The 15,165-nt window shown below is 37.2% G+C and overlaps 2 protein-coding genes across 4 annotated transcripts in view; one reads left to right on the top strand and one right to left on the bottom strand.

Moving 5' to 3' along the window:
• Positions 1 to 15,165, top strand: part of LOC134530934 (3-hydroxyisobutyrate dehydrogenase, mitochondrial) — a 59,134-nt gene that overhangs the window by 18,585 nt on the left and 25,384 nt on the right. The gene's annotated exons all lie outside the window — the stretch shown is intronic.
• On the bottom strand, positions 207 to 5,132 carry LOC134530933 (uncharacterized). Of its 2 annotated transcripts, XM_063366253.1 has the most exons (4): positions 4,550 to 5,132; positions 3,930 to 4,293; positions 2,210 to 2,407; positions 207 to 1,464 (listed from the first exon to the last, which is right to left on the bottom strand). In XM_063366253.1, exons 1-4 carry the CDS (start codon positions 4,720 to 4,722, stop codon positions 538 to 540), a joined length of 1,662 nt encoding a protein of 553 aa, XP_063222323.1. In that variant the 5' UTR covers positions 4,723 to 5,132; the 3' UTR covers positions 207 to 537. The 2 variants fall into 2 exon arrangements, with proteins under 2 accessions (XP_063222323.1, XP_063222324.1); XM_063366254.1 differs by lacking the exon at positions 4,550 to 5,132 and having other exon boundaries at positions 449 to 1,464; positions 3,930 to 4,373.

Raw genomic sequence — 15,165 nt, 5'->3', positions numbered from 1 at the left:
TTACTTATAAAACCCTAAATACTAAAGCTTTGAGTGAGGCTGTAATAATAAAGAATATATCAAACTGGGCTACTGGCGTATTAAACTGAAATATTAACGAGTAGCATAACCACAGAATCTAAACGACACACAAAAGCAACATGTCAAGGTTTAACCCCAATAGATAAATAATGCAAAGGTCACTGAAATGACATTCCAATAGAGTACTGATATACACAACATTATGTTTAATTGATTCGCAAAACATTAGGTGACAAAATTGCATTTAAATTACCATCCAAGTTTAATTACAAAAATATTAGCTGAATAAAGAACATTAAAATAACATGTCAACTTTAATTCCCAATGTAATACTAGAAAAAGAAACATTTAAAATAAAAAATACCATCTTTGACGTCCCGTACATTTTTTTTAATAAAGAGTCGAATGTAACTGAATTTTAAGGAGTAAAAAGGTCCCATAATTGATGTTTCATTGAATGTTAATAATGTGAGTAAGTTATATACGTACTATATTGCAATAATATAACATTTTCTGCTACTGTTCAAAAAATTGTAAAAATTGTGTAACCTGCCCCCTGCAGTACGGACAGGCACTGTGGTTTCTGTTCAATGTTTCCGCGCACAGTGTACAAACACCAAGGTGTCCACATGGTAAAATAATGTGTGTCACGGTTTGCTGTAAGCACACTCGACATGTCCTGCCAACAGGTTCTACTGGACCAACTTCATTTCTACTTGGACTCAGTGCTCTATCTTCTTCACCAGCTCCTTGTTCTTCGTGCCGAATTTCCTGAAATTCTGCTTGCGGCAGTATGTCACCCTCACCTTCTTCTTCTTCTTCTTCTTCTTCTTCTTCACTTTCTTGGTGACGAACGTGCGGGCGCTCCAGAAGGTCCACTAATCCATCTACTGTGTGCGATAAGGAACGCAGAAATGTACGGACATTGTACTCCCCTGTTAAAAGCATCCTAATTCCATGTCGCACCGTGAGGGTATTACTGGTTGCTCTTTGAAATGGTCGTACTTGGCGGCCGTCAATAACTGTTCTCATTTCTGCCGAGAATTTGTTCGAACATTTAATTAAGGTTTTAATGAACTGCCATATGTTTGGGTGTGCTCCCATGACACTCAGTAAACGTGAGTGAAATGCTTCCAAATGATTGTTCGTTCTGTGCGGTTCATTAAAAATGCTGAAGTTCTCGGCACCAACACGACCGAGCCAGAAACGCTGAAAGTAATCGAGAACAGAATTAATTTGCAGAATGTTGGCCTCTTGGACAAATTCTCTTATGGCCCGAAGTCCATCAAGAACGTTGACCGCGGGAGTTGAGTTATCGTAAGCTTGTCCTCGTTGTGCCGGCAGATGTGGGAGCGCCATTATCATTTTTATCGCCAGCTTTATGTTAGGGTTGCGACGACTCTCGCCAACCAACCCACGACGATTAACTTGCCGCCACACAGCCTGCAATAGAAACATAAGATATAATGACAAAGTAAAAACTATATATGTCCTATAACATCACTTGCAGGAAACAGCCAATGGTGGCCGGGTGTGCAACGGCAGCACACGTGCTTACAATGTTTAGATTCGAGAATTATTTGATACACTTAAAAACTGTGTATAATGTGTGAAAACAATATTAATATCTTATAGAATTAAATAACGGTATTTTTTTTTTGCAATGCGAAAAGAAAGTGAAGTTTCAAAAATTAAAGAAAATTTGTAACTTTCAAAGAAATTTCGAATAATATTTTCAAAGTGTAAAAAAGAAAACTCTAAAAAACCCTACTAGCATTCTAAAAGTAATCTACACCATTAAATTGTAATATTATATTTAATTACTCAATGATTATACGACACGAGGGGTTCTGGTTTCGATTCCCAGTTAAAGCATGGGTGTAAATTTGTAACTGTCGTGCCCCCCGCAAAGGCCTGTGGTGGCTGTTGGTGGACACGTCTCAAATATAAAATAAATAAATTGTTTATTATATTAAAAAAACATTTTGCCAAACAAAAATAATATGAAATGTAATGTACAAGCTATAGGAATGGTTTTGCTAAGTGTCTCAGTTTCAGTAAGTGACCAACTGAATCTCTGAGCCAAAAAGGAAATCTGTATTTTCGGGTTGCAGTAAACTGTTTGACTTATATTCATTCATATTACATCAAAATCAACTTCAAACCATCTATTTCAAATTGTATTTACCTGGCAATAGTGAAACCAACATCCACCTATTCTTGATTCTGCATACACTACTCGTACAGCTCTTCGAAGTGCAATTTCAAAGTCCATGATAATACGCCGAACATTCCACTGTGAAATTGCTTCCTTCAAGTGCTGGAGCACGGCAACGTATGCTGACTCGGTTCGAAAGCACATTAGTGCTAACATGATAGGGAAAGCCTGTAAAATAAAATAAGAGAAATTATTAAGTTGAATGTTTGTTAAATTAAAATTAAAAACTTCTAACTTCTGCTCAATTTCTGAGTTGATACAAAACTATTCAGGTATGCTTTTCTTGAAAATTTTATCGTACGTGTTCGGAAACTATCTTCAGTCAATGAATTGTGTGTTCACTTAATGTGTAAGTGTAAGATATGTATTAAATATAATACAATTTTGTATGGTATCCTACATTGTTAAGCGACAGCTCTTCTTAGAGGCAGGAGGACCAAGCTGGGTATGACTATAAAGTAGGTCCTTTTGACCTAGCACTGACTAATTTAGTGAGTCTACTTTCCCGTGCAATTGGCCCCTAACCACGTAACAGGCAGGTTATCATAAGTAAGAATGCAATAATAGTTTTGGGGGATATAGTATAAGGCTCAGACATATAAGTGAAATTCGAACCTCACCTCCATTTGTTTAAACTAATACTCGGTTTTTTCGATGAGTATCTTTCGTATATTTGTCTGTCTCTTACGTTGGTAAGGTCGGAATGGAGTTTGGTGAACGATGTCACTCGATCTACACCACACACCAGGATTACCTCCGCAGAGCGCATGAACCTTAAAACTAACACCTTATGCTAGCATTTAGGGTATAGGAGGTGAAGTTCACTAACTGGCATACCTAGAAAGATAATGTAATTTAGATTTTCGGTCTTTAATTTCAGGCACGGATATTAACATGCCCTTATTACACTACCTAACAATAGCCCACACGTCACAACACAACCGTCGCTTATCCCCTAGGCCTATCCATAATATAGATCCAGAAAGCTAACCAAGGTGCCAAACGTCAACATTTTATAAACACCTCTACACGAAGAAGTCTAGTCTCTCTTCTCCTAGTAGCATAACCTCCTGCAATGCCTTCTATTATGTACAGCTCAAGAAATGCAGTTTTCACACAGGTTGCGCCGGACCCACAAGTCTTACACTCGCAGACTATGGGTGGCGTGGCGTACATTTACTTATGCTTTCACATTGACGTATCTCAGTTACATTTACTTTATCCCTTCCAGCCCCCCTAAATTACGTAGCTAGGAACACCTGCACTCCTCTGCAGGCTGACGACCCTCTCAACGTCTGATCCTTGTTTCAGAACCAGTCCGCCTGATGCACAGACATGAGAAAAGTTCACTAGTCTATCACATACATTGCACCTTTTAATAAATAAAAGTTATAAGTCGAAATTTTTCCCTTTTGCGTTATATCTGTGTGCCATGCCAAAGAAAATGCCAAGGAAAATATGCCAGTACAACAGAAGAACCCCAAACATTTTACAAAAACGAACATTCATATTAATTTTTAACGAAACAGGCCTTTCTTAGAATCCAAGCAAACACACCAATGTACAAAAAGTTTACTTTCAATTTTTTTTTTTAATAATCTTCGCACTAAAAAATGAGAACCCCGTTTAGTTTTAATAAACAAAAAAAAAAGGTCATAAAATAATTTCACCCTCATAATATATTACTTACCACATTCATGAATATGACATGTACAGAAAAAAGCTGCACAAATCCACGTGGTAGTGTAGGAACTACTTTGAAAGTTCCATCCATTCCCAATTCGCAAATTTCTCCGTGGTGTCCCGTTAAAGCTGCTATAATCTCTTCATTCAAGAAGACCACGGCTACTAGTGTTCCTGTATCGTTGGTAACGCTGCCGTGAAAGAACTGTCCATTTACGGTTCTTCCATAGTGCTGCATAATTAACGGGTTATTGAACGATGTGACAAGTTCTTGAATTGTAGGTGGAATTGTTGGCACAGCTTCCCTTCTTCGGCGAACCATTGTTCGTCTCACTGACGAGAAAGGCGTTCGTTCTGCACCCTCCGTATTTCTGTTCACACAAAATGTAAAGTTGTAACGTTATTTTAAAATATCAAATTCCATATCTTTATAAGTTATGCATAACTCTTAATGAAGAAAATTTGTTGTGGTTTATGGATCCAATTCTTTGGAAATGTTAACAAATATGCATGTATCCCATCATAACAAAATTAAACCGTTAGAAAACAAAAAATTGTGCAATTTTATAAAAGAGTTTTTACATGTGTAGGTATGTAAAGTGAAATTGTTGTACAAGTAACATATACCTTTCGACTTCGTCTTGATAAATGGCTACCAAGGGTAAATTAGTTTCTACCCGGGATCTCCGACTAAGCGTTTGTTTAAACATCAGTATGTTCATACATTTGGAGCTAGAGGAATGGTTATGAGGAACACTATTTTGTGTAGGTATAATAGGTGCTCCATCTGCTAGCGTCATAGTGGCACGAGCTCGGCATCCTGCTCGAAACTGTGCACACCTCAAAAACCTGAAACATCAGTACTATTGTCGCATTTTCAAAAGAAACTTTGTTCTTACTAAAATTAAATGCAGTCTCTTAAAGCTAGTTTTACAATCTATTATGCATCGTAACTATTCGTGTAATTAATTTTGTTGTAATAAATTCAGTTACATACTTTGATGTCGTGATAAATAATTTAAGCCACCGGTACATGTATGAAATTTTTCAACAGCATACTGAAATTCCTCATGTTACCCAGTCACTAAACCTCTTAAATCAAATTGCGTAGCATATGGTTGTAGTACATAAATGAGTCATGATGGTTTTTACAATAATGGTGCCGCCAGCATAAGCGCATAAGGTATAATTAATATGATGTAATCTTTAAATAGCAATATCTCATAAACTATTACAAGTACATTAACACCAATCGCAGGGTAAATATAGGAACATTACTAGTGTGCAAAGAAAAAGTATTTTAATTTTTTTTATTTTATGGAAAAGCCCCTTTGTAACATAATTACCAAACTTGTAATACAACAATGTTAAATAAAAGGGAAAATATATCTCGTATTCGATTAACGATCATAATTCATTGTTGTACCACAATTTTTGATTATGTTCAGGATCTTTCGACATACAACATTAAATAGCAAGCATCATGTGCCACAGAATAAATATGTAGTACAGGTTCATGACATCAGGATAAAGTAATCATTTTGAATCGATAAGGAACCATATTTTTAAAAACATTTGCTGTGCGTATTTGTAGTCAGGGGTGAATCTAATGTAAGAGGTTAGTGGAAAGAGGTGCCAATACCCCTTCTGATCCAAACTACGAATAAAATGAGGTTTATCGAGAAAATATCTGAACACGAGTCCCAACCCCTTCAATTTCTAATCCATATTAATATTTCTAGCTTCTCGACCACCACTGTTTGCAATAGTAAGTAAATATTGACATTACGATGCACTGCAATGCTAAGAAGTAAGAACTAATCGTTTGGCATCGTAATCAAAATCCAATTAAGAAATTAAGTAATTATATCACACAGATGAACTTTATTAAAATATAAACAAGCACAAACAGCACATGTCATGTACATTTATACACGTTATTCTATAATTTTAATTAAACATACAGCCATTCAAGATTGAAATACATGATACATGAAATTTGTTGTTTAAATTTGTAAAATTAAGTGTTTGTTATTATTTTTTAAAACCACGCAACCTTACTGGTTTCCTATTGGCCAAGGTTGTGACGTAATGTCTTGACGTCATTAAATTTGGGCCTTGTTCGGGTAAACTCGGCTACCTTCGTTATTTAGTAAGGTTCCACACTCTACTTCGTTCAGCCTAGCGCAGCTACCACTAAAATATTTCAAACATACGAGATTTAGTGAACTTCGAATTCTCCACTAAATGAATTACAAGTTACCACTCGATTTCTAGTTGAATCTGTGCATTGGGCCCCTAGTTCCATAAGAATAGCATTAGGCCAGCTTCGCCATTTTCCTACTACTTATACAGTTACAAAATATGCCGATAGATAGCACCAATGTCTGCAAAAGAATTTCTGAAAATATACACATTCGTAACAGTCAAATATAAGAACAACGTATAAAATGCTTCTCCCAAATATTGTGTGAGCACATCAGACCAATAATATGTAAAAAAAATATTTCAGCGAGTACAGATGTTAGCAGTAGGAAATGGATACTGATTGTATAATAGCCTATCGCAGAAGTCGTGAAATAAATTCCACCTCGCAAACGCCGCGTAGTAAAGGAACTCTCAGATGTTGTTCTTGAATACATTCTCTGTATAGCGAGTTATTTACTCGCGTCGAGTTGGCGTGCCGAGTATGTGGACGTGTAAGAATATCACCCTAAGTGTCATAAATGTCTTTGGGTGTGAAAATTAGCAGTTAGTGTCACTAGGACTGGAACTCAAAAACAATTAGATGATTGGCTCAAAAACAGTTAATATGGTTACCAACCACTAGTACACACAATGAAATGAAGTTAGAATGATAAATGGGCCAGTCGTAGTAGGAAAAAAATAGAATACACAAATACTTAACAATAATTCACACTGTACTAAAACAAAATGTCACTTACCGTATTGTCCGCGTCTCCTTATCCTTGTGAAACAGGTTTCCTTCTCCATCGTAGTAAACAAAGGTTCCGGGGCGCTGGCCAGGAATAGCAAACGATGAAACACCATTGCTATCTTCACGATTTTCGTGACTAGGTCCCGAAACAGGTTCAGTTTCATCACAGTTTGTAACCCGGGCGTTGGCTGCATCTCCGCTTTCAGACATGTCTGCCCTCAGTGTTCTTGCAAGGTTGACTGCTGACGAGTTGGTGCTGGCCGTGGAGGGTTGGTTGTTGTTGGAGCAGGGAAGGGGGCGAAACGATGCCGAATTTGGAACGGTACTGGGCCTGACGTCACTGCAGGCCGCGCAGTGACGTCAACACCAAGAGTATATTGTTAGCGGCTTGTAAAAAATTTCAGTTCAGATGATTAACAAAGGAGACTTCAGCGAAATTTAAATTTTTAGGGTATTTTACTTATAGAGAATTCCTGAAGAATGGGTATGGATTTAATTCGTAAACACATACTGCAGTGTATTATTTTCAGTAACTAGTGTGGAAAATAAATTAAAACAAGTATTGCTGCTTAAGAAAACAGGAAACACATGTCAGACCAATGTTGTACGTTAAGTAACGTATAATTGTAATATATAATTACAATTTTACCAATATTTCGAAACAACTGACACCCGTCATATAAAGTTAATTATCCGAAGCCTGAAACTCAAAACTATTAATATTTCCTACTTATTTCAGTTGTAACGTTCCAACGCCCTACACTCACTCAACGATTTCTTGGTGAATGTTGAGCTTTTTTTAAGACAATGTTTATTTTAGACAGATGGTTTCCTAACTATGCATCCACACTTAAAACATTAACAATTAGGAATTTTAAAACTTTTTATGACACATTTATTTTGATTACACACTTCGCCAGACAGACGTAAAAGGAAAGTAAGGGAATAAGCTCATTCACAAACTACCTGCTCTCTTTGATTCTTGACATGTACTGCTAAATTTGTTTGCCCCTGCACAGACATATCACGTTATATTTGCGCGAAGTTAATGTAGACATGTACTTTTTCCACCAATAGTTTAAGACCACCATCACTTTTCACATAGTACGACTTTCGACCGATACTTTTGATGCAGTTAGCATCTGATATTTTTTTTCCTATGTGTAAAAGTACACTTTTTGGTGAAAAAACGGTTCAAATATACCGATTATTTATTTAATTACAAGAAATAGAATAAGGAAAACACAGAACATTTTTCTACCCAATAAAAAATTCTACAACTAATTGTAATGGCTGTGCACAGTTATTGATTTTCCACAACATGCATAACACTCTAAGGAAACTATAGTTTAGTTGGTGGCAACGAGCCAACAGCGTAAGTTACTTTGTACCGCTACTTTAGGCATAAGTCCGCGGACAGAACTGAATATTTATTGTTTTTAATGAATAATATTATGTTTCAAACTGTTTTATCTGTTTAACTGCAAGATTGAACTATTTATATTTTGTTAAAGACGTTTCTACGCACGCCAAACTCTAGGCGCAGGTGTATTGTTGAGATGATCTCATTTGTATGGACCCCTATAGTGAACATTGGTATATTAACGTAATTTCAGATATTTTATGTATATTTTATTTATGTAAGAATTCATTTTTATTATTTTTATTTTTAAATTTAACGTATTTTGGAACCTGTATTTATATTGTTAATAGCCTGTGGAGGCTAATTTCAGGTAAACGGTAATGTGAGATTTGAACAGCCGACCAATCAGGTGGCGGCTTACCTGAACGGTAGGTTTTCAGGTAAATTGAATATAGAACTAGGGAGAACGTTTTCTGATGCTGCCGTGAATAGACGGATGCCGCTGTGGTGCATTTATTTAATAAATATTTAGCTAGATTTGGCAATTGCTAGTAATATTTTCAACACAAAGTGTGTTAACAGAAGTGTTTAACGTAAATTTTAGGCTTTATCTGTTAAGATAAAGATCATAGGAGTGTAAAAATAAGTACGTCAGTAACTGACTTCTTCGAACGTTGTTTCACTCCACAACACACTCTGTTACCTGTATAATTCTCCTGAAATACTTCGCTCACGAAGATTAAGAGACTGTTTTATTTGAAATATCCGATTATTAAATTGACCCTTTTTTTATAACATACCCAGAGGTTAACTGAGATTAAGGACGGTGTTCTACCAATGTAATTTTATGACTAGCTAAGCCGAGGCAACAATAATTAACCATTTAAGAAATATTCAGTATTTTTATTACCAAAACATTTTTAAATAATTACGTGATTGACAAACCGTGCAAAACAAATACGAACCAATAAAGACTTTTGTATAGCTTTAATGTGTGAAACCTATCTCCCGATTGTTGAAGCATCATATTTCGCTATAAGGAGCCAAACCAGAGAAACAAAGTTTATTATTCATATGTAACTTTTGAAATTGTAATTAATTTTTATCTTTTCTTTTTATGTATTGTTAATTTACACTACATTTGCAGCATTTTCTACTCTCAATAATAAATCTGTACTAACCAGTTGAATTATTTTTAGTGTTGTGTATTAATCATTAGCTATCCCAGTAAATTAAGAGAAAGTGAATCCAACAATTGCAGTGTCCCTTAATAACAACAAACCTGGTAACATTTATTCTTTAAGGCGCCCAACAATACCACTTTTTGTAATTATGTGTGTGTGTGTGTAAACAAGTACTTCTAAATAGTATTATTAAGTGTAACACTACTGTGGGTATACGCAGCACAACTTTTTTGGCCGATTTATCACTCATGTACCAATTAAAAAATAACAGATATGTTCATATCAAAAATTTAAGACCACCTGATCCGGTAAGAAAATACATACTGTTACAGAGTTTTTCTCCATTGATACCACTGTATTTATAAAATTCTTAATAGTGTGTATTTTCTTGCCTGGTCTTAATTCAATTAATTAATTCAAGCGAGTTCCTTTGCATTTCTCCGCTGTTCAAACAATTTTTACATAGCTGACAGAAACCAAAATTCTTCCGTCCAAACTTCAGTAATTTAACTATCCAGAAACGCAACGCACGAAGAAGGATGTGGTTTCTATTCCCCACAGAAATTTATTTTCTTCCATTGAATATATTTTTATTTTAAACTCGTTCATAAATGTTTTGGCAATAGAATTTTGTTCTCGATCCAAAGTTATTTGGTACACACGTAACGTTCGTTTAAGGCCTACATACCAGCCTGCAGTGTGGCGTGTCATTATTCAGAATAGTTTTCGATGTTGAATTCTTCCTTTGTAAACACATACGTGTTCGCATATAAACATATTTATATATATATTTTTTGTCTTTAACTTACAACAGTTTGCTTATGTTATTTTTTGATTGGGCCTTGGTTTGAGCTTTGCGATATTTGTAACGTAAACATCGTAAAGTGCAGATTTAAAATGCGAGAAAATAGAGTAATAGTGCTATAGGTTGTATAATGTAAATCTCTAACAAGAATATACGTAAATTTCGGGAAAATATAAATTTGAGGAATGCACAATCAGGATCCTTACACATGCATAGTATAGGCCTATCAAAACATTTCAGCTGAAGTCACGTGGTTATATTTACTTGTGGCGGGAGAATACATAACATGCTGGCACAAAGTACATGTTCAGCAAGGCTTCTGAAAGTATTGACTTTATTGTGAATCGACTATACCACTCTCGTACGGCCGCGGCCGGGGTGGCTAACGGCAGGTATCCTATTGGCCCGGAATCCTCTCAGTTCTACCCGCCCATTCGGAGTCTTGAATTTTTTCTATTGGTCTGAAATGAATACAGCACCCCTCCTTCTTTCCGCCACGCCTCCCCCCTACCGTGGTGGGGTGAAGGAGAAACGATTCGTGCAGTTGACCCATTCGTACGGATGTCATAGAACCCATTGAACATTATAACTCACACAACGAATCAAGTATAGTTGTAAATAACCGGCCATGGTCCATAGCAGTTAGTAAGTAACCATTTGAGCATTTGAGCATTTATTTGAGCAACCATGGAAAACCAAAATCAAAATGGCAGGGCTAGGATACAATCAAGGTCCTCCTTAATGCGAGTTCAGAGTCTTACTACTATGCCTCCTCTCCCAGTTGCACAACCTTGGTAGTTTTAAATTTAAACCATGATTGTTAACCTGCATCAGTCCTTGTATGGTATTTTCACAATTTTTAAGTCAAAATTTACCAGAATCTCCTATTTTATGTATTATTTGTTCCTAAGTGTAGCTTAATATGATACAAGTTGTTCATATTGCAGTTCACATTGCTTCAATTAAGACTCATTTTGTGTCAGTATGAATTAAAAATAATAATACAGTTGGCAGCAAGTAATAATTAATTAGAAATAAGAAATAATAAGAAAATCCCACTTAATAAAATTTCCTGCTAAGTAAGGTTAAAAAATTTAGCACTCAACCTATTAATACATACAATTTTACCCTTTTGATAAGTTTTCTCTGTTAACAACTCAAAATTTCTAAATATCTTGAAAAACTTCTTAACAGGGATATTCTGTAGTTTTTTTTTAAATTATAAATTTGATGTGCGTCATGAGTGCTGCTGTTTTGCAAAGAAAGAAAATAAACTCCTACCCATTTGGTATTCTCACTGGTACATATGTATTTGAGTTTTCAGTGGTAGCTGCACTAAGACAGCATCTAGCATGAGGTTAGCCTAAAGTTCATAGTACACCTATCACTCACTTAGCACGTCTTCAGATTGTGCGGATTCATTTAGCGCTATATGAATTTTACTGCCCCAGTCTTGAATAGCTCGTCTGTAAATTTCAGTTAGCATAAAATCTTGGCAGGCAAAAAAAAAATTTGAGCATGACGCCACAAAGTCTGTTTCAACTTCTGTAAACATCATATGTGCCATGGAATTAAGTTAGCCAAATAAGGGGGGAAGAGATGCGCGCGCAGGTCTGTCTACGCTATCGGCTGTTGTACAAACATCAGCTATGGCAAGTTAAATTGTGGCTCAGGAGTGTAAAGAACCACATGTTTTTATGTCCGCGCGTATGCCACAATGCCGTACTGTTGTCGTCTGGCCACAAACCGGGCTGTGAACTCAGTCTAGTCAGTGGCAAGAATTCACTGACAAAAGCAACGTCTGCCCATTCAGCTGCCGGTAACTGTACGTGCTTGATCACTCATGTCATAATGCATCGTGTTCAAGTATTTGAGACAAAACTAGAAGTATAACGGCGTGCAGATTGTCATGAACGCCACACTTATGTTGGTCACATTTTAGTTTTAAGCAAGTCAACTGTGCGCATAATCGTGTGAAATAAGGACTCTTACCAAAAGTTTTTATACATAAGTCTGATGCTGTTGGTTGTACTTGCGGGAATATATTTGACATTAGATAACGGAACAGAAATGAACAGATGATTCACGTGGAAAAGGTTGTTAAATGAATGTTGCAATGAAAAAAAAAATCAATTGCCTGACAGGATAGGTGTGAACCAGATGGTGATACGCGAATAAGCACTTTAATTTTTTAAAAATTAAAATGTAATTATCTGGACAGTAATATCTGTTTCACTGTCAGTAAAGAATGGGTTGGAAAGGTAACGCAATGTGAGTTAAAGGTCACGCCCGGGCATAAAGTCAGTCAGCCAACTGACGATAAAGTACATATCCACGTATCTCCCGTTACACTGTGTCATATTTGTCATACAAAGTGCGATGGGAGGCATATAAAGATAAATGGTGTGACATATTTATAGTTGAGTGTTATTCAACACATTTATATTACGTAAAGTATATTTTCCTACACAATTTTGGAACACATTAAATAAATTAGACTTGCTATTTATGGAAACTAATGCTTCAGAATACGCGATTTAGAATAATACAAACATTTTTAGGAACAAATTAGTCGTGCTAAGTGAGGGATAGGTGTAGTGTGTTCTTACTGGTAGACTTAAATTGGTACATATGGAAAAAAAATCTCAATATAATGGTCATAGAACCTCAAAATCATTGTAATGTTTGGAATTTGTTACATTATGCGAGCTTAAACTCCAGGTTATTTTCAACGTAGCTGGCTGGACCCAACAACTGCAACCTAATATTTTCAGATGAGTTAAGTTCCTTTTTAATTGCACTAATTTTTATTATCTTGAGATAAGCAGCTATGTGACAAGGGCCAAACCTAGGTTAATCCGATAGAAGATATAGGTACTGCTGCCTGTTAGTCTTTATTGAATTCTCTGTGTGGTTATACACACACACACAAATACAAAGATGCAGGCACGTATTGAAAAATCTACAAATGCACATACTGCAGCAAAGACAGTCACACATACAGATAATCTCGGGTAGAGGCATGCACAGACGTAATGTATAATTATTACATCACAGTTATTACGCCCCTGCGACAGATTTCTTAAGGGCGAAAGAGGAGCGACCTCTCAAGAGGCATGGCATTAAAACCACACTCAATGAGTGCAAACTACCACTGTCTTACCCCAGTCGTCCAGACAACAACAGTGCCCATGCTTGGTGCTGTGTTAGTCTCTCACATCACTGAGGGAATTGGTTCTCAAGATCTCACCTGTGATCTGGCCAAGGTGCCACTCTCATGTCTGCTTTGTGGCACTCAGAGATATGGAGCACACTTTGTTCTCAATCTGCATGTGTTGGTGTATATCCTAGTGTTTTGTTGCCTCTGTGCATCACCATCTGAAGTAAAATATCCACCTTTGCTTTTGCGTAGAGATTGTTAACACAATTAAATAATGTATATGTAATGATGTGCATTCTTGCAGCCTCAAAATGATTTATAGAAAACTTAAGTATCGGTAAAAGTATTGTTACGATTTATTAATATTGGGGGGGGGGGGGGGGTGAAGTACTGGGTTCGCACAGGGATTGGCCAATTAAGTTTTTATTACAGTTTTATTTATTACTAATATTTACAGTAATAATAAATAATCTTACTCATAAATGCCTAATCACGAATTTCTCGCATTTAGAATTTTTTTTTTCAAGTCACTCAGTGTCTCAAGTTCTTACACACTTTACTCCTCACTTGGCCGCACTTCTTGCGCAACTCTCGCCACAACACTCCATGTGGAACTCCGTCGCGGGGGACTGTCGCCAAACTCCGTCGCCAAACTCTTGCTGTACTCCGTTGCCATCGTCGTACTTCCTTTCGCTTGGGATCCGTTAGGAACTGCTGCCGTACCTGTGGCACTCTCGCCACTCTTTGCCATGGTACCCTTGCTGCCCCAAGAACTCACGCGCCCAAACACCTCGTCGCCGAACTCGTTGCACTCAACGTCGCGGACTCACGCAGCACTCGTCTCGCCGCACTCCATCGCAGACGTCGTACTTCCCTTTGCTTGGGATCCGCTCGGAACTCCCACTCGGAACTCTGCACAGAACTGCGGCGGAGGCCAGCGTCACGGGTTAAATAGTGTGAGGCGCCCTTTCCAGAACCGACAAGCGCAGTTGGGGCCAGTCACGTCATCCTGTGCCAACCCAACGCCCGAAGCGTCGAGAAAAGCAGCGTCTATTTGCTGTGGCGGCCCGCGTATTTCCCCAGGCTGCCCAACGACAGATAAAGGTGCCGAGGCAGGACGATGTACGACCCTTGTAATCTGGCCAGGCACGTTTGGTATGCCTGAGGTCAATGGAAGGCATGTGACGTCAGTAGCCATGCGGGGCCGCCAGCCAGCATCGCGGTCTGGTCTCTTGCATTCGTAACAGTATTATAAGTTAGTTAAGTTGGTTTATCGTAATTTAACATTTTTTTAGAAACCCTGCCTAAAATCTTCTTTCAGTGAGCTTGGGCTGGGTGACTTGTAGCATGTGTCAGTGAAGTGAAACTATTAAATGTTCCCAATAATAAATATTTTTCCTTTACACCAACTTATTTTCTTATTTTCTCAAATGAAAAGAAACATAATTCAGATGGCAGCCATTTTTACATGCTTTATATTAGCTTCACCTGTATGTCTGTCCGTCTGTAACTCTGTCTGTCCGTCTGTAACTCTTTCGACTAAGAGTGAGTGACTCATCACAGTAAAATGTCCCACCCTTTTCATTACGTTCGTTAGCCGAGCGGTCTAAGGCGCGCGACTTCTGTGACGTCAGCTTTCGGATTCAAAGATCGTGGGTTCTACTCCCGGCCACGCCGAAAAAAAAAATGTTTTTTTTTCCCCGGTAAATTCGAATATTATATCCATACATCTAACTGCAAATGATTCGTAGAGACTTTACCATTTCTTTGTGACGTTGCAACTCCAAATAGTT

The sequence above is a fragment of the Bacillus rossius genome, chromosome 3 (assembly GCF_032445375.1).
Source record: "Bacillus rossius redtenbacheri isolate Brsri chromosome 3, Brsri_v3, whole genome shotgun sequence".
In the NCBI taxonomy this organism is placed as follows: Eukaryota; Metazoa; Arthropoda; class Insecta; order Phasmatodea; family Bacillidae; genus Bacillus; species Bacillus rossius.
The sequence above is the reverse complement of the archived record's forward strand: the minus strand, read 5'-3'. Positions and strand labels throughout refer to the sequence as shown.

Bases quoted from the DNA above. Each gene is read 5' to 3' on its own strand.
- LOC134530933 (XM_063366253.1), bottom strand. From the start codon at position 4,722: ATGACGCTAGCAGATGGAGCACCTATTATACCTACACAAAATAGTGTT. The intron at 4,294-4,549 runs GTATATGTTACT...TTGTGTGAACAG, and splicing joins TATCAAGACGAAGTCGAAAG to AAATACGGAGGGTGCAGAAC. The intron at 1,465-2,209 runs GTAAATACAATT...TTTCTATTGCAG, and splicing joins GTTGGTTTCACTATTGCCAG to GCTGTGTGGCGGCAAGTTAA.